This window comes from Toxorhynchites rutilus, chromosome 2 (genome assembly GCF_029784135.1).
Source record: "Toxorhynchites rutilus septentrionalis strain SRP chromosome 2, ASM2978413v1, whole genome shotgun sequence".
Lineage (NCBI taxonomy): Eukaryota > Metazoa > Arthropoda > Insecta > Diptera > Culicidae > Toxorhynchites > Toxorhynchites rutilus.
In genome coordinates, this window is record NC_073745.1 from 278,437,601 (window position 1) to 278,456,037 (window position 18,437).

The window sequence follows — 18,437 nt, forward strand, 5'->3', positions numbered from 1 at the left end:
TGGAAAAAATTCTGCTCAAACTATAAAAATCTCATCTCTAAAGCTGCGGGTTCAAAAACTAATGTGGAAGCTAATGCCATGGGTTTCACTATTTCAGAAGAATCTCTCTGATAAAAAGAAATCTAACTTGAATAGAGTTTCTTCATACAGGAAGGACTTACGGAACGTGTCATGTAATTTTTCAACTCGTAACTTTGCAGGCGGCAATTTAATGGTTTGAGGAAAATATTTTCAAAACGGCCTAGTTCAGATAGCTTTTCATTAACACGTCATACACAGTCAGAAGTGCAATGAAGTACTTCAGAATCGTTCGCTTCAGTTTTTGCGTCAAAACACCTTGATAATTGGGTAATTTGGCATCAATTCATAACATCCGGAAAGTCAAGGCATGGTTTATTAATAGGGGCTTAAGATTCTGGACTGGTCAGCTTGTTTACCAGATCAAAACCCTATCAAGAACTTATGAGGAGTGATCGTAAGAATAGTAGATGCAGCTTACAAGCAGTATGAGCGATTCGAAGTGCTTAAACGAGCAGTATCCTCTACTTAGAACGAAATACACACTATAACATGGCGCAGCTTGGTCAAAACCACCATTTGAATTAATTGAGAACTAAAGATGACCTATGAATTAGAAACCTATTGTAACTCAAATTTGTAAAGGAGTGTAAGTTTTTCCATCTGGTTCTATAGTAATGAACCACAGGATTTTTTGTTTTTTGAATGTTAAGTGAAGATAGTTGTTATATCCTACACTATATACTTCAAATCAACCGACTTCCTACATATCTCTGGAAACTCAGAAAAAATGAGTGGTTCTATAGTTGTGAAACGCAGTGTATATGAAAAACAATAAAACTTTTTTTAGTAGTATATATGGTCATTTCTGATCAGTGACGAACATGAGACTCAGTGTCGCTCATCTAGGTACGATCTAAATAATTAAAATCGAACTCTAAAATATTTAACCTGTCATTTTTCCACTCTTTCGCGTCAAAGTTTATATCTAGCTAATTACGATAAAACAAGTTGAACAGAGTAGACAGTGAAAATTCAGGGGCAACAGATGAAGAAAATCTGGACAATATATTTGAATAACTCAATTAGTCCCGCAAAAGAATGAATGTAAATGAATGTAAAACATTCCAATACATCTTCCATTTAAAAGATTTTTGTCCATAGTTTCAATGAAATTTTTCAGTGATCAGAATTTCTCTGAATATCGATGATTCTATTCATCAAAAAATAGATAGAACAAAATTTTGCAGTGATCAGAATTTCTCAGAATATCGATGATTCTATTCTTCAAAAAAAAATAGATGGATCAAATTTTGTATATCTGTTCTGTTTGAACAACAGTTTGAGAACACTGTGAAACATTAGATGATTAAGTAATATAAAAATTATCTGAAATCATTTATTTACAGAACATAACATTACTTAAAACTGCCCCACTCATATTCCCTTGAACCCGCTTGTGGTAAACATCCATGTCGAACTGTTCTCGTGTGTTTGAAACTTTAAAACTACTTGCACGTGTTTGAATCATGAAGGAGACGGCTTGCATTCCGAAACGACCGAGTGGCTTCCATTCCAAACGTTGGCGAACAAAATTGATAGCTAGATAGCTGGTTCTAGTTCATCAGTTTGGGTAAATCAGTTCGCAGCAGGATTCGCGTAGCCAGTCTTCGTATCTCGCAGGGAATGTTTCTGAAACATAGCAAAACCCATCAATCACTCTCCAGAGCTCGATACACCGATATTCCGACGGGGTTTCCCGCGGCAGCACTTACTCGTACTGGACCAGCATTGGGGCCATGAATCTCGGTATGTGAACATGCTGCTGATTTCGCAGCATTCCGTTGACGGTGGCACGGGCTATCTTTTTGGGCGAGAAAATGGGCACCCTCGAGAGAACTCTGAAAACGGGAGGTTGAATTGATCGGTGTGCATGCACGGTAAATCGAAACAACAGGCGCTCACTTTATTTTGTCCAAAGTGCTAATGAGATCCTGTCTGGTATTCATGAAGTACGGATATACGGTCGTGGTGAAAACTTCATTATGGAGCCCTTCGAAGAACAGCTCCTCGTGGAAGGATGCCATCATACCACGAACGCCATACTTGGATGCGATGTAAGCGCAAACTCGCCCTATGGGCAAAAATGCTGAAATGAAATTGAATAAACGTCAGTTGAAGAGGGGTTGATAGATGGGATTTTATCGATACTCACCGGCTGCTGATGCGACTGCTACGATATGACCCCTGCGACGGGCAATCATTCCGTCCACGAAAGCTCTGACGGTCTGAAATCGAAGAAAAAATGTCAATCGTTTGATCGCGAGGACTTTGCTCTATTTATTGCCTCTGATTATCAATTGTGTAAGGAATAGCAAAAATTCACTCACCCAGAAGTGGGCCAGCAGATTGATCTCCAAGACTTTTTTCACGTCTTCTGGCGTTCCTTCGCGAACCGACATCAGAGGCAGCACCCCCGCATTGTTGACTAGAATGTCCACATGACCCAAACTGCTTTCCACTTCCTTTTTCAAACCCAGAACAGAATCGAAACTAGAGATGTCCGCCTGGGGGAAAAAAGAGAAGTAGTTTTTTGTGATCACTTCTGGTGGAACTAATAACTGAGCCACCCATTTGTCATCATTGCGCAATCACAGCCCGCCATCGCTGCTTCTCGCAGAAGAACGCGGCAGTCAGTCGACACTTTGAATAGCTTAGTCGTGTGCAGGGCAGGTTATGTACAACCTATCGCTTCGGGTATCATGCATTTCAAAACCAGTAACAGTAACCGGCAAACACAGGCCGCGTCGCAACCAGTGAATGAACAGTTGCATTCACTTCATCCCACTCAACTTACCGGTTCGAGTTTACTACTAGAGTACCTTTTTCACACATGTCGAGCGTGGTGCTAACAACGGCTGGTAATTCCTATACTATATCTGCCGCAGTGCAATAATCGCTTCGTCTGTTTGTGCGATCATGTTTTTTTTTCATTTTTGCGTTGTTGTGGTAACACACTTAGCAACTTGCCGGCGCTAGGTGTTTCCGGATTGCGTTGGTACTTCTAGTGTTGCTTTCGATTGTGTTTTTAAAAAACATTGTGTGTGTAATGCACCTGACTAGAGCGATTTCACACTACATTGAAGGAGTGCTTGTCTCCTATTATTGGTGTTCTAGTGTTCTGTACTATAACTGTACCTTATACCTTAAAATTAAAACGCTATTCGGATAATAAAAATAACTCTCAGTTTAGGATGAAAATTGCTTTTCTACTGATAAACTTCTAACTAAACGTTCCTTCTGAACTAATTACAACAGAGCATGTGTAACGTTAGGTATGACGGAGAAGATTGATTCATTTACATGTTTTACTAACTTGCTCGATTTATGTTACAAAGCATTTTTGACTGCATGCAACATTAATTCTGAAATTTCGAGGGCCGTATAAAATCCATTGGTGAAACTGTTGGTTAACATTACACACTCTTTACAGATGCACGGGCCGAAGGTTGTGCAGTCCACTGATCATTCAACAAGAGCCAAAGGTTGTACCGCTCATGACAACTCTACACGAGCTGATGATTGCGCCGGTTAGTGACCATTCTATCCTGGATTTTTCGAGTCAAGAAGACGCACCACGCTAGATATGGGGTACATACAAGGGGGGCGTCGCTGATTAATGGTCAGCTGCATCCCAATAGGAAGTATCCCGTGTCGGGCACACGTACAGAGCATTGGAGACAGCAACATCCCAATTACGAGAACACTTGTAATACTAACCTCGAGCCGACCGCGAGTAATCGGTTACATATTACTAACATAGATAATAAGAAAAACTGTCAAAATATTGAACTCCGGCCCCGTCAGGCTAACGCCATATGAGCCTTGATAAAAATATATATTTTGGAAAAAAAAAATTATTTTGTTTTACCAAATGTTTCTAATTTAGCTTCCAAACATATTCCGTGTTCAATATACTTTCATACCCATTTAACCAAAATATATAACGTATCAGTATCCACGTTTTATTGGTAACTAGAAGAGAAAAACTGTTCACAATATTTTGTGAAGATGAAGGCTCATTTCTGTTGATAAACCTGAAGAGTATAGACATTAAAAGGAAACAGGGCTGACTCGATTAAAGGGTGTGTCACATCAAATTGCATCACGGAAAAAACGCTGTAGAAATTCGCCCAGTAGACCGATCCGAAAATATTAGACAGTAAAATAAAAACTATTAAACAACTTTTGGCATTTTCTTTTTATTCATACTTCGAGCCCAAGCCGTATACTCGCACCTTCCTCTTTACCCCGTCCATAGGGTTCTGTACAACGTCAGGCTGTAGTTTTTTTTGAACAGAAATCCATTTTCTCTTGAAGTCCGCCTCCAATTTGACAACTTTTGGGTTCTTCCGGAGGGCCTGCTTCATAATCGCCCAATATTTCTCTATTGGGCGAAGCTCCGGCGCGTTGGGCGGGTTCATTTCCTTTGGCACGAAGGTGACCCCGTTGGCTTCGTACCACTCCAACACGTCCTTTGAATAGTGGCAAGAAGCGAGATCCGGCCAGAAGATGGTCGGGCCCTCGTGCTGCTTCAATAGTGGTAGTAAGCGCTTCTGTAGGCACTCCTTAAGGTAAACCTGCCCGTTTACCGTGCCGGTCATCACGAAGGGGGCGCTCCGCTTTCCGCAAGAGCAGATCGCTTGCCACAACATGTACTTTTTGGCAAACTTGGATAGTTTCTGCTTGCGAATCTCCTCCGGAACGCTGAATTTGTCCTCTGCGGAGAAGAACAACAGGCCCGGCAGCTGACGAAAGTCCGCTTTGACGTAGGTTTCGTCGTCCATTACCAGGCAATGCGGCTTCGTCAGCATTTCGGTGTATAGCTTCCGGGCTCGCGTCTTCCCCACCATGTTTTGCCTTTCGTCGCGGTTAGGAGCCTTCTGAACCTTGTATGTACGCAGGCCCTCTCGCTGCTTGGACCGCTGGACGAATGAACTTGACAAATTCAGCTTATTGGCGACATCCCGGACCGAACTTCTCGGATCACGTCTAAACTGCTTAACTACGCGCTTGTGATCTTTTTCACTGACGGAGCATCCATTTTTGCCGTTCTTCACCTTCCGGTCGATGGTTAGGTTGTCGAAGTATCGTTTTAGTACTCTGCTGACCGTGGATTGGACGATTCTCAGCATCTTACCGATGTCCCGATGTGACAACTCCGGATTTTCGAAATGAGTGCGCAGGATTAATTCACGACGCTCTTTTTCGTTCGACGACATTTTTCCAAATTTATGAAAAATTGACAGTGAAGTATGGCCAACGTGATCTATACACTCTTATCTGATTATAAGCGAAAGCTGAAGATATAATTCCTAAAAATTAAATTTCTACAGCGTTTTTTCCGTGATGCAATTTGATGTGACACACCCTTTATATACAGCCTCTGATGTCTTTTCACTGTATATAATCGAATCCTGTATATAATGATGTCGAAAAAAGAATTTATTCGTTTTTTATGCATATGTGTTTCGTGTTTTGAATATACAAGACGGATTTAATTTTTGATTCATCTCCTTAAAATCAGACAACACCGTTCTCACATGAAACAAATAAATTTACCCAGAATCTCCCAGAAAGGATATATGAACATTAGGGTGCCAATGAAAATGGTCATCTCTAATTTCAAAAATTTACCCCATAAAAAATGTTCATCACCTCGAAAAAACACCCTATGCCAAATATCAGCTCAATCGGACTTAAGGGAGAGTGGCGCAAAGCGGTCAAAGTTTGAGTTTTTTGAAAATCGAAAAATTACCCAAGGGGGGAGTAAAGAAATCGGGGGTTTAAAAAAATTTTTTTTGATGCCAAATGTCTTAAAATTGCATGAAACGTTGAGATCAAGTGTCATCTTAAAATTTTTTTTGTCAAAAATCGACACTCTGGGACTTGTTTTTTTTCCGGAATACGAGACGAAACGTATGGTTTTTGGTACCAAATAAAATAGTTATCTCGTTTTTTCATTCGGAACTTGCTGAGAAATTTTGGTTTGCGCGATAATATACCTTATGCAAAATATTAGCTCATTCGAACTTCTTTTATTAGTGTCACAGACGTCACCCAAGGGGGGAGGTGATTTTGCGATTTTCAAAAAACTCAATTTTTACCGCTTTGCGCCACTCTCCCTTAAGTCTGATTGAGCTACTATTTGGCATAGAGTGTTTTTTCGAGGTGGTAAACATTTTGTATAGGGTAACTTTTCGTAATTTTGGGATCGATTTTGACGTAGGATTACGTCTTTCGGGAACATATTGGGGTACAAATTGGAAATCGAAAATCGAGCACATCGTGAAAATTGTCCAATTTCAAACGCTTATTGCTCAGTCATTTCATGATGGAATGATGAAATTTTGGCGTCAATCGATTTCGGCACTCCATAACAATGTTTTATATTAAATAAAATAATATATGCCATGAAACTAACTATCGAACAATTGAAAATTCCCAACCCCTATACTAACGGAAAAACCCACTTCTGATTGGTCGAAATTGATGACACATGCGGCGGTTCCCTAACAGGGACATCAAAACCAAGCTGCCTGGAGGAAATCGGCATTGCAAATACATGAAAGTAGGGGAACTTTTGTTCCCACCGAAATGTGTTCCCTAATTAGGACATCAACGATACGATTAATTCTAGCAAATAAAATTTAATTTTGCAAGTTTAATGTTGGTTTTAGCACATGTGGAAGTGTAAAATTATATATGGTAGCAGTTGTGTTAAAAATGAATTGATACATGAAACGATTTATTTCAATTTTCATAAATAAAAACCAACTTTTAAGCTGTCTGTTTTGCTGTGTTCATTTTCACCCAATGATATTTCATACTGCGAGAAAAATTGGAAAAGTGAAGAAATATTCGAAAAAGTGATTTCCCATATGCTCTACATATAATATTAGGTGTTGTTAGTCCAATTAAAATTCGTATTGGGTTGAATAAAGAAAGTAAAGAAAGTAAAAATTATAAAACAAAATTACCTTTTCCATTTCAAATATGTTTTCTCTATATTAAAGTAACACGTTTTTACTGTTGAGAAAAACTGATAATTGTGTTCGGTATTGGTAATTATCTTATATTGCATTTTTTTTTGTGTTCGGTATTGGTAATTATCTTATATTGCATTTTTTTTCCTTTATTTCATCCATACATAACACAGAAGGCATCACGTCCAGGGTCAAAGATGGCGGTTTCCATCATATCTCATTCCACTTCGGCATCTTCTATCTGATACGCATCATCCAATGACTGTTTACCATCCTTCTGTCATCATTACTGTCATCATCACTCGATAAATACTGGTGGAGTGAATAAACAATATACAACAACCAAACAAAATGGCCCTTTTCAGGACCACCAAATCATTATCAAAGAGTTTAATGATGTAATTCTTCAAACATATCCAAAATCAACAAGTAGCCTAACGGAATCCTACGTCACCTATGCGGTCGTGTCTCGGACACAACCCTTCTGTGACTTTTTTCCCATACATTCATTGGCACCCTAATGAACATATTTGATGAAAAAAAAAATAATTCCATGCATGTTCGTATTTCAACAATGACTTTTGAACTTTTTCTATTTCGGACTCTGTTGCCTCAAACTGTCTTTACATTTAAAAGTAGGCTACGGAAGACGATTCTGTTGCTTCCATTTGAAAGATGAGAAAATTTAGTACAGGATATAGTAGTGGAACATCTTAATTAGTGTAAATACATTTCATAACATTTCAGAAGTGAAAACTTAAAAGTGAATAATTTTCAATTTGTTATTATCAATTTTATTCTATAAACTCATATTAAACTTGATTGTTACTATCAACCAAATTAATGTTCTCTAACCGCTCTACAATTTGTTTTTAACACCCATCTATCTTTCTTAATTTCGCTGCAATATCGATACAAACAATTCCTGGTGAAAATTTAGACAAAAATTTCAAAACTCACGATTTTTAATCAACTGTACATATAATAGCCACTTAAATTTCACTTTAACGTTTAAAGGTTACATTTTTGCTTAAAATAAGTCATATTTGAAATGAAGAAAAAATGTTTTTTTCGAACTGTATATAATCGAGTCTATATATAATAGAATCCGATCTGTATTAAAATTTACACCACAAACGGTTGACTAGAATGTATAACACAAAATCAAAATCGACATGCATTTTCATTTTAGTTGACAGAAAAGATGAACTTTGCACTGAATACCAAAATTTGCAAGAAATGAACAGTACCGTTTTGTATCTAATATCGAACACTCAAGCCAACAACATTTACTGCCAACAATATTAAACAGTGTCTCATTACCCAAAATGGTTCTTTTTCGCGAAATTAATTTGATTTTTGGATACAATAGAGTCCTTTTTTCATTTGACTATAATAAAGTTGATTTACAAACACATATTCATGGTAAAAAACTAAAGGTAATACTTTAATTACACAAATATATGTTTAATTATATTTGTTTAAAATCCCGAACACTTTCTCTCAAATTCCGAACAGGAAAAATGCCAATTTTTTAAAACATCATAACTTTTTAACTACTGGACCGATTCGATCATCTGATTCATATATATTAGGCTGGCAGCGAAAATGGTCATGTCAAATTTCAAAAACCGACCATGTACATTCAGCTTATTAGACCAAAAAATTAACCTTGCAAAGTTTCAGCTCAATCGGATATGATTTAGGGGTGCTTCAAAGCGCTCAAAGTTTTTTGATTTTGGAAGATTTTTTGAACCTCGAAAATCTTCCAAGAAATTTGGAAAATCGAAATTTTTTTTCGATGCCAAATGATTTAAAAATGCATGAAACGTCGATATCTGGTGTCATCTCGAAAAAAAAAGTTTGACCGAAAATCGACTTTTTGAAACTTAGCCTGAAAGACAATGAAGGTATGAAAAAAATATATATCGAATTTAATGAACCGACCATGTACATTTTGTGTATTGGCCCAAAAAAATGACCTGTGCAAAAGTTTAGCTCAATAGGACATTGTATAGGAGTCCCTCAAAGCTCTCAAAGTTTTGAAAGAATTTCGGGGTTTTCATTATTCAATTATTTTCAACATTGAAGTTTAGTAAATTTTCATTTAAAAATTATGTGTTCGTAATTTGAGACAAAACGGTACCGATAAAACTTCAGCAGATTCAATTGAAATTTCTGAAAGACTTTGTGGAAAATGTTTACGGCAAAGGTCTTGCATCTGTAAAAAGTGTGACAACGAATAAATTTTCTAAAGGCCGAAAACATGAATATTTTATTAATATTACCTAATAACCTAATAATTACCTAATAAATATAACTTCATCCAACGCTGGGATGGTTTGTTGGTCCCTTCCGAATAATAGGATTTGTCCAAGTATAAAAAATACCCTCTCGTTTCTGCGATCACCATCTCGTTATAGTAAAAACAAATCTCCCCAGCCATTTTTTTTTCAAATTGGGGAACAAAGAGAATATCGTGGGAACCAAGTCTTGAGAATAGGGACGATGTGAAACGAGTTGGAACTCTATAACCATTCATTTTGCGATCACAACAGTTGTGGTGTGAGCTTGGTGTGAGGTGTGAGGTCGACTTCCTCGATTCAAGGAATGTCAAACAGAGAGAATCAGAATGATTTGGCTGAAACTTGGTGTGTGTTTGTTCAAAAGATGCTACTAACCGAACATATCCTTAGCACCACTACATATCCCAAGAAACACAACCCTCATTAATTATGTTATATTCCCAGATCCTCTGTTGATTTCCATAAAGGAAAAGGTTCGTGAAGATCATCTTCAATCATTGGTAATCCGTCGTATTTTTGCTGTAAGAATTAGGAATGCATTGAATATTGTTGTTTACAATTATGTACTTCCAAATCTCCTACATTCGTATTCATTCATTGCATACCGGTAATAAGACTTCATTCGCAAGAATTGATAGTACACTAGGTAGAGTTTTTGAAAGACATATACCGTATAACAAATTAATTTCCATAATAATAGAAGATTCTTATGGACTCGGAAAATACTGAACCGAACGAGGTGAAAATTTGTATGTAAGGGTCTTTGTGGCCGGGGAAGGTTCTTATGATAGTTCGAGATTCCTCCCCCTCTCTAAGGGGAGCTGGCATACAAATGGAACACAAATTTCTGGATAACTCGAGAACTAATCAATCAAACGGAACCAGATTTGGCATGTGAAATTTCTGCATATCTCAAGAACAGATCAAGCAAATGGAACCAAATTTGGCATATGAAGGTTTTTGGGGGCAATAAAAGTTTCTATAGTGCTTCCTCCCTTCGTCTCAATGGGGAGAAGGCTGCCATACAAATGGAACACAAGCCTCTGCATAACTCGAGAACTAATAAAGCAAATGGAGCCTTCACATTTGGCATGTGAAGGTGTTTATGGAAAATGTTTCTATGGTGTATTGAAATACCTTCCTCCTCTGAAAGGGGTGGAGGTGATTAGAAAATAGTCTTTCGTTCTAAACACTACTGCAAAAAGGTGAAAGATAAACTCTAGCAAACCTTTTCCACAAAAAATGAATTTGTTAAATATTTTGCCTAGAATAAGATATTTTCAGTGCAATTCTGTATTTTTATAGGAGAGCTCGCCGAACTATCACCCTTTTTCTATCAAGAGCTCGTGATTCAGTGGTTCAAAAGTAAGGAATTCGAAAAATTTGAATATTCGGGTATATCGACAAAAAGCAGCATTTTCATTTCACTCTGAATTATGAAAAATAAAGGCAGAATAAAAAAAAAAACGTGTCTAATAGTCTTTACAGAAAAAATCAATTACTCGCAACTAGACGAACTAAAGGCAGCATTTTGGGATCAGCCAACAGGAAAGACGTCGTGATCCCCCATGAAAATGCCAGATCTAATGTCTCATTAACAACAACCCGGCAAATTTTTTGAAGTTCCATTGATTGATTGGCCTTTTTCAAGGCTAGAGGGGAATGAACTTTGTAGGTTAAACCCTCTGTAATACAAAAAATCAATCAATCAATCACCTGTTTAGGTTCTTGTGAAAATCTTAAAAGAGCAAGGACTCTTTGGACACCAAAAAATGAGAAAATGAGAGGACACCATTTTCAAGTAGCATGAAAGATAATGAAAATTCGTGAAAAGGAATTTCCAAAAAACAATTTTGCATAAAGGGCCTGGCCGGGTAAGGAAGTAAAAAGTGCCCCCAAACCAAATCACTAGCCGTATGGCAAATATTGTAAAGGATATTAAATAAGAAATTTTGGCGGTTTATTTGAACCCCTATCTGGTTTGACGTAGGATCTATAGTGAAAAACGTACTTTTCGTTAATTTCACGCCATCCTCAAAAGATCCGAGATAAAAATTTGAAAAAAATACTGAATGTGCATCTTACTACGATGTATCAAAAAAAATTATCAAAAAAAAATTTCATCAAAAATTTTAGTACTAAAAAAAATAATGAAATCTTGAAAATTTTTTTTTTGGGATTTAGAGATTCAGTACTACTCTAATTCATATTTTAATGTGTTTCTACGGCTTTTCTAGATATGTGTGATTTTTTTCAGATTTTTTTCAGTGTTGCGCGGTATCAAAAAATTTTTTTTTTATGTTTCCAAAGAGTGGTTAGGTAAGGGAGTAAAAAGTGCCCCCAAACCAAATCACTAGCTGTATGGCAAATATTGTAAAGGATGTTAAATAAGAAATTTTGGTGGTTTATTTGAACCCCTATGTGGTTTGACGTAGGATCTATAGTGAAAAACGTACTTTTTCGTTTATTTCACGCCATCCTCAATAGATCTGAGATAAAAATTTGAAAAAAATACTGAATGTACATCCTACCATGGTGTATCAAGAAAAATTATCAAAAAAAATTTCATCAAAAATTTTTGTACTAAAAAAATATTAAAATTTTGAAAATTTTTTTTTTGGATTTAGAGATTCAGTACTACTCTAATTCATATTCAAATGTACTCTTACGGCTTTTCTAGATTTATAAATATCTTCAAACTGTTTTTTTTTTCAAATATCTAATACTAAAAATAAAATGAAAAAAAATACACAGTACAAAAAAATGTTATAGATTTTCTGGCATTTCGAAATTTTGAAAAAAAAAATATAACTTTGAGACCCACTCCTGCTCAAATTTTTATTTAAATGCGTTCGTATGTGTCTTTTTTCTACATGTGGCGTAATTTTTCCTGAATTTTTAAGAGCATTGTGTGACACAAAATAATTTTCTTCATCGTCTGCATTATTATTTTTATTTTTTTGAAATCGATTATTTTATTGTATTCGTGGTTTTCAATTGAAAGATTAAAATAAAAAAACAAATCGAATTTGTGGTCTCAAAGTTATATTTTTTTTCAAAATTTCGAAATGCCAGAAAATCTATAACATTTTTTTGTACTGTGTATTTTTCTTTTTTATTATTTTATTTTTATTATTAGATATTTAAAAAAAAACAGCTTGACGATATTTATCAATCTAGAAAAGCCGTAAGAGCACATTTAAATATGAATTAGAGTAGTATTGAATCTCTAAATCCCAAAAAAAAATTTTCAAATTTTCATAATTTTTTTTTAATACTAAAATTTTTGATGAATTATTTTTTTGATAATTTTTCTTGATACACCGTGGTAAGATGCACATTCAGTATTTTTTTCAAATTTTTATCTCGGATCTATTGAGGATGGCGTGAAATGCACGAAAAAGTACGTTTGTCACTATAGATCCTACGTCAAACCACATAGGGGTTCAAATAAACCGCCAAAATTTCTTATTTAATATCCTTTACAATATTTGCCATACAGCTAGTGATTTGGTTTGGGGGCACTTTTTACTCCCTTACCTAACCACTCTTTGGAAACATAAAAAAAAAATTTTTTGATACCGCGCAACACTGAAAAAAATCTGAAAAAAATCACACATATCTAGAAAAGCCGTAGAAACACATTAAAATATGAATTAGAGTAGTACTGAATCTCTAAATCCCAAAAAAAAAATTTTCAAGATTTCATTATTTTTTTTAGTACTAAAATTTTTGATGAAATTTTTTTTTGATAATTTTTTTTGATACATCGTAGTAAGATGCACATTCAGTATTTTTTTCAAATTTTTATCTCGGATCTTTTGAGGATGGCGTGAAATTAACGAAAAGTACGTTTTTCACTATAGATCCTACGTCAAACCACATAGGGGTTCAAATAAACCACCAAAATTTCTTATTTAATATCCTTTACTATATTTGCCATACAGCTAGTGATTTGGTTTGGGGGCACTTTTTACTCCCTTACCCGGCCAGGCCCTTTGTTGGAAGATCAATGAACTATTTAGGGAACATAATATTACTCAAAAAATTAATTCAATAATAAAAACTATATTTAATTTTTTTTTATATTTCAAACTAGCTGACCCGGCAAACTTCGTCCCGCCCAAAATTTGTTTTTTGGTATCAATACCTTCAAACATTCACGTTTTCTTACTATGAGCATGTTCATGGGTCCAATCGCAGAACTGTTCATTGAGTGATCTTCTATTCGACCCCGTCTAATTCACCTTTTACTATAAAATTCCTAGTATTTCTAACAAAACTCATCATTATAACATCAGATTATTTTCAGACACAATTCTCGTTCAAGATTTTTCAACCACTTGTAGATAACATGTTTCTCCGTTACATGGAATAAATATTTTATACAGAAAATATTGAAAAATAATGACAGACCTAAATCGGACAATTCCTTTCTCGAGTTCTGCTCTTATCAACACATCCGGCGATCCTTTTTTGTGTATAGATAGCAGAAGATATAGAAGTGCGTTTCATCACATTAAAATCCATTTCCAGTTTCGAACAAAGATCAATTTCGCTAGCGCAAACATCAAATGGACTAACAGCACTTGTCATTATGTAATTGTACAACATATGTGAATTTGATTTTCCGATTTTTCACTTTTTCCTTCAGAGATTTCCGAAAATTTTCAATTGTCTTGTTTGGTTGGACTATTTTTGGTTGAAACATGTGTAATATTTTAATGGGACCGCCTCTCCATTCCAGAGGAGGGAGGGGTGTCATACCATTATAGAAACATTTGTCATACCAAAAAATTCTCACATCCCAAATTGTGCTTGATAAGCTTTCGAGTTATGCACAAATTTGTGTTTCATTTGTATGACAGCCCACCCTTAGAGACGGGGGTGGAGAGTCTAACTACTATGGAAACATTTATTGTACCCTAAAACTTAAATATGCCTAATTTGGTTTAATTTGCTTGAATAATTCTCGAGAAATGCCGAAATTTGTGTTTCATTTGTATGACAGCCCCCATTATAGAGGGGGGTGGAGTGTCTAACCACCATAGAAACATTTATTGCACCCTAAAACCTCAATATGTTTTATTTGGTTTCATTTGCTTGATTAAGTTTCGAGTAATGTAGAAACTTTTGTTTAATTCGTATGGCAGCCCAGCCCCTAGAGAGGAGGGAGGGGTTTCAAACTATCACGAAAACCTTTCCCGGTCCCAAAACCCCCTACATACCAATTTTCATGTTGTTCGGTTCAGTAGTTTCCGAGTCCATAAGAATCAGACAGACAGACAGACAGACAGCCAAACAGACAGAAATTCATTTTCATAAATAGATATAAGATATGGAAATGCGTTAATTCGCCTGAAAATATATTTCCACTTACGAACAAAGATCAATTTCGATAGCGCAGACATCGAATGGACTAACAACGCTTATTATGATGTAATTTTTGAACATATGGGAATTCAATTTTCCGAATTTTCCGCCCTTCCTTCAGAGTTTTCTGAAAATTTTCCGCTTTTTCTCTCCACTATATTGATCTACGGGAAGAGAGGAATACAACAAAATACAGGAGGCTAAAATCGGACCATCCCTTCTTCGGGTTTTCCGCTTACCAACAGATTTTGCCTTACATTTTTATTTATATAGATTATCGCAATTTGCATGATCTGCTAAATTTTCTCTATTCAGAAACATGTCAAGAACATGTCAAACGTGAGAATTTACACACAAAAATATTACGAGCAAAACATTATTTTTTTCAAGAATCTTCATACAAAACTGACTTATATCCCAAAAACTGTAACAGATAGAATGTTGACGTCTTCGACAGAAGTTCATATTTTAATAAGATCTAAAACTTTGTCGAATACACTATATCGCTATCTTAACTTAAAACAAAATTAGGATAAGTTGTATTCTTTCAAAGAAAATATGAAAAAGTTGTTGTTCGAAAAATTTTTTCCCTGTAAAAGTGACCATCGTCCGATGTATGAACGACTTGTTTGAAATTGTAAGGGCTATTCATATATATTTGAAAAAAAAAACGTTTTTGAGAAAAATGAATTTTAATTAACTTTTTTGTCAGCAAAATTTTTTTCCAAAAAATGTTTGGTGTTTTTTTTTGTAAAAATTTAAACAATTTTCTACATATCATCCTTTGACAAGAATTTTGTAGGTATCATAGTTATTAATTTATAAATATTGTAAAAAAATAAGAAAAAACAATTTGGATTTTTCCAAAAAGTAGTCTAATTGTTTTTCGAATATTTCAAGTATGCAAAGTTGCTTAAATGTCCCATGTCCCACAACGTTTCACTGCTATCTGAGATGGTGCTGCCAACTCCTAAGACGAGTTGCCATGAAGTTCGTCTTTATAGTATAGAAACAGTCGTGCAGTAACTTCACAAGAAATAAAAACCTGGAATTTAAAAACTTTGATTCAAATTTCAAAAGCGGTCATTTGACCGCTCTGGTAGGTCTAGTGTTGATGACAGTTTAATGGTTCAATTGCAATAAAAATCCCCAAAGATACGAATGTTTTCAAATTATACAAACAATGCTCCTTTCGCCCCATACCTTGAAACACTTCGCCTTCACACCCAGCTGCCGCAAGTCTTCTGCCGTTTTCTCCCCGTTGGTCATATCCAAATCGGCAATGGCTACGTGACATCCCTTCTGGGCCAGCAGCAGACAAATTTCTCTCCCAAGCCCATTCGCTCCACCGGTTACCAGCGCCAGCTGTCCGGTGATGCTTTTTTTCTTCGGAGAAACGAAAATCCCGATCACATACTTCGCCAGAATGGGCAACAGCAGCACCAGGAATGTGAGAATATCGATAACGGCCGAAAGGAAAAACTTCAGATTTGCGATCGTTTTGCTCTGGTCGCTCTGCTCGGCGTTGCGTAACTTCCGCAGAGAATCACCGCGCGGTGCCGCCGAATACGGGCTGGAACCGATATCGCGTACATTTTCCATCTTCCGGCCCGAACAGACTTCCTGCTGTCACGAAATACTAGACGTCGGACTATTTGGGACCCGCACTCGAACTCGTCTGCAACCGACCGATGCCTACACGGGACTGATTGGATAGCTTTTGCTAGGGCTGCGCAGAGTTTGGCCTCGTGCACCGCTTTGGATGCAATTCCCCCCAGACTGGGTGGCAGTGGCACAAAGCCGTGTTATGCAGAGTGAACGCGATGAATGCTTTAGTCGAACAATTTTCTTATGCGAATTAGTTGTAAACATGCTGTGTTCATTCCATTCGAAAGGCTTCAAAAGCCCCAAAGTAAATGATATTCAACCAATTCAAGTTTCAAGTTTGTTGAATGTTATTATATATTGCTTAGTATGCAATGAGAAAGAAAAAATAGAATTGCCGTTCAAATCACATATAAATTACTGTTGATATTAATGCACCGTTTGAGGTTTGTTGTATTGAAATATTAACACTTCCCAACAATATATAATGTTTTGTTACTGTTCGGTAACCGCAACCCAGCTAAGTTTTCAGACACGATAAGCCCCGCTGAATGGGAAGTGCAGCACGAAAAGTTCGGGGCTCAACGTGTTAAACAGTTCTTCGTTTGAGTCGGTTTCCATACGCTATGTGTAAGAAATATAGAGAACTTCGTGAAAACGTTAGGTTTTTATTTTCGTTTATAAATAAGATGCTATTCGCAGGATAAAATTATAACACAATTTAGTTTCTAGTTTCTGGTCTACCAATAAAATTTATTTTCGCTGATGACAACGCTGTTTTTCACAACCACGATTGGATTGCATGATCGCACTTGCTATAGATATTTAGGGAACTCCCCGGGTTTCCTTCCTACCGTTTGAAACTAATTTGCAATTGACTGGTTTGTATCAGATACAATGTAATATAAGATAATTACCAATACTGAACACAATTATCAATTTTTCTAATCAGTAAAAACATGTAACTTTAATATAGAGAAAACATATTTGAAATGAAAAAGGTAAATTTCTTTTATAATTTTTACTTTCTTAGTATTTATTCAACCCAATGCGAATTTTAATTGGACTAACAGCACTTAATAATATATGTAGAGCATATGGGAAATCCCTTTTTCTAATATTACTTCACTTTTCCAATTTTTCTCGCCGTTTAAACTTTCCGTGGGTGAAAATGAACACAACAAACCAAACATAAACCAAACGACCCGTTCTCGAGCGGGAACACACCTTGGTTTTTATTTATTTTGTCATTTTTAACACAACTGCTACCATATACAATTTTACACTTACACTTGTGCTAAATTTTTCGCAATGCACAATCGGTCAACATTAAAGTTCCAATTTTAAAATTTATTTGCAAGAACTAATCTTATCACTCACCTTACTTGCGATATAAAAATGCCCCCGACTTGCATATATTTGCAACATCGATTTCCCCTGAGTACCTTGGTTTAGATGTCTATGTTAGGGAACACATCTCGGTAGGAACAAAAGTTCTCCCTACTTTCATGTATTTGCAATAACGATTTCCCCCAGGCAGCTTGGTTTTGATGTCTCTGTTAGGGACATGTCGCATGTGTCGTCAATTTCGACCAATCAGAAGTGGGTTTTTTCTGTTAGGATAGGGGTTGAGATTTTTTAATTGTACGATAGTTAATTTCATGACATATATTATTTTCTTCAATATCAAGAATTGTTATGGAGTGTCGAAATCGACTGACGCAAAAAATTCATAGCTGTACCCTACAATTCGTTCTTAGACAATTTTTCTATACAACTAAAGGTTTCAACATTAAAAGTTTGTCCATAAAGTTCATGTTAAAATTAATTGAATCATTTTTGAATAAAATTAATATTGTTCATTGTTTATAATCAAGGTAACATTTATAAGACAAGAATGGCTTTAAAAATACACTCGACAAAAAAAATTGGAGGAACATAGTTCGAAGTCGAAATTTTTACATGATTTTTTAAATGCTGTAACTTCGTGAAAGATGGAGCAGGGATGTACATCATTTTAAAGCTTCCAAGTTGAGGTATATTTTGTGAACATATTTTTATCTTGGTGTGTGTAAATGTAGTGGACAAA

At 35.8% G+C, this 18,437-nt stretch overlaps 2 protein-coding genes across 4 annotated transcripts in view; one reads left to right on the plus strand and one right to left on the minus strand.

The window, feature by feature from the left end:
- The window catches only part of LOC129768435 (uncharacterized), a 622,376-nt gene that overhangs the window by 334,586 nt on the left and 269,353 nt on the right, over window positions 1–18,437 (plus strand). The window lies entirely within an intron of this gene.
- On the minus strand, window positions 1,393–16,463 carry LOC129768439 (estradiol 17-beta-dehydrogenase 11-like). The gene is made up of 6 exons (XM_055770103.1): window positions 15,947–16,463; window positions 2,409–2,585; window positions 2,234–2,306; window positions 1,984–2,167; window positions 1,794–1,919; window positions 1,393–1,710 (listed from the first exon to the last, which is right to left on the minus strand). The coding sequence occupies exons 1-6, from the start codon at window positions 16,343–16,345 to the stop codon at window positions 1,635–1,637; spliced, it is 1,035 nt and encodes a 344-aa protein (XP_055626078.1). The 5' UTR covers window positions 16,346–16,463; the 3' UTR covers window positions 1,393–1,634.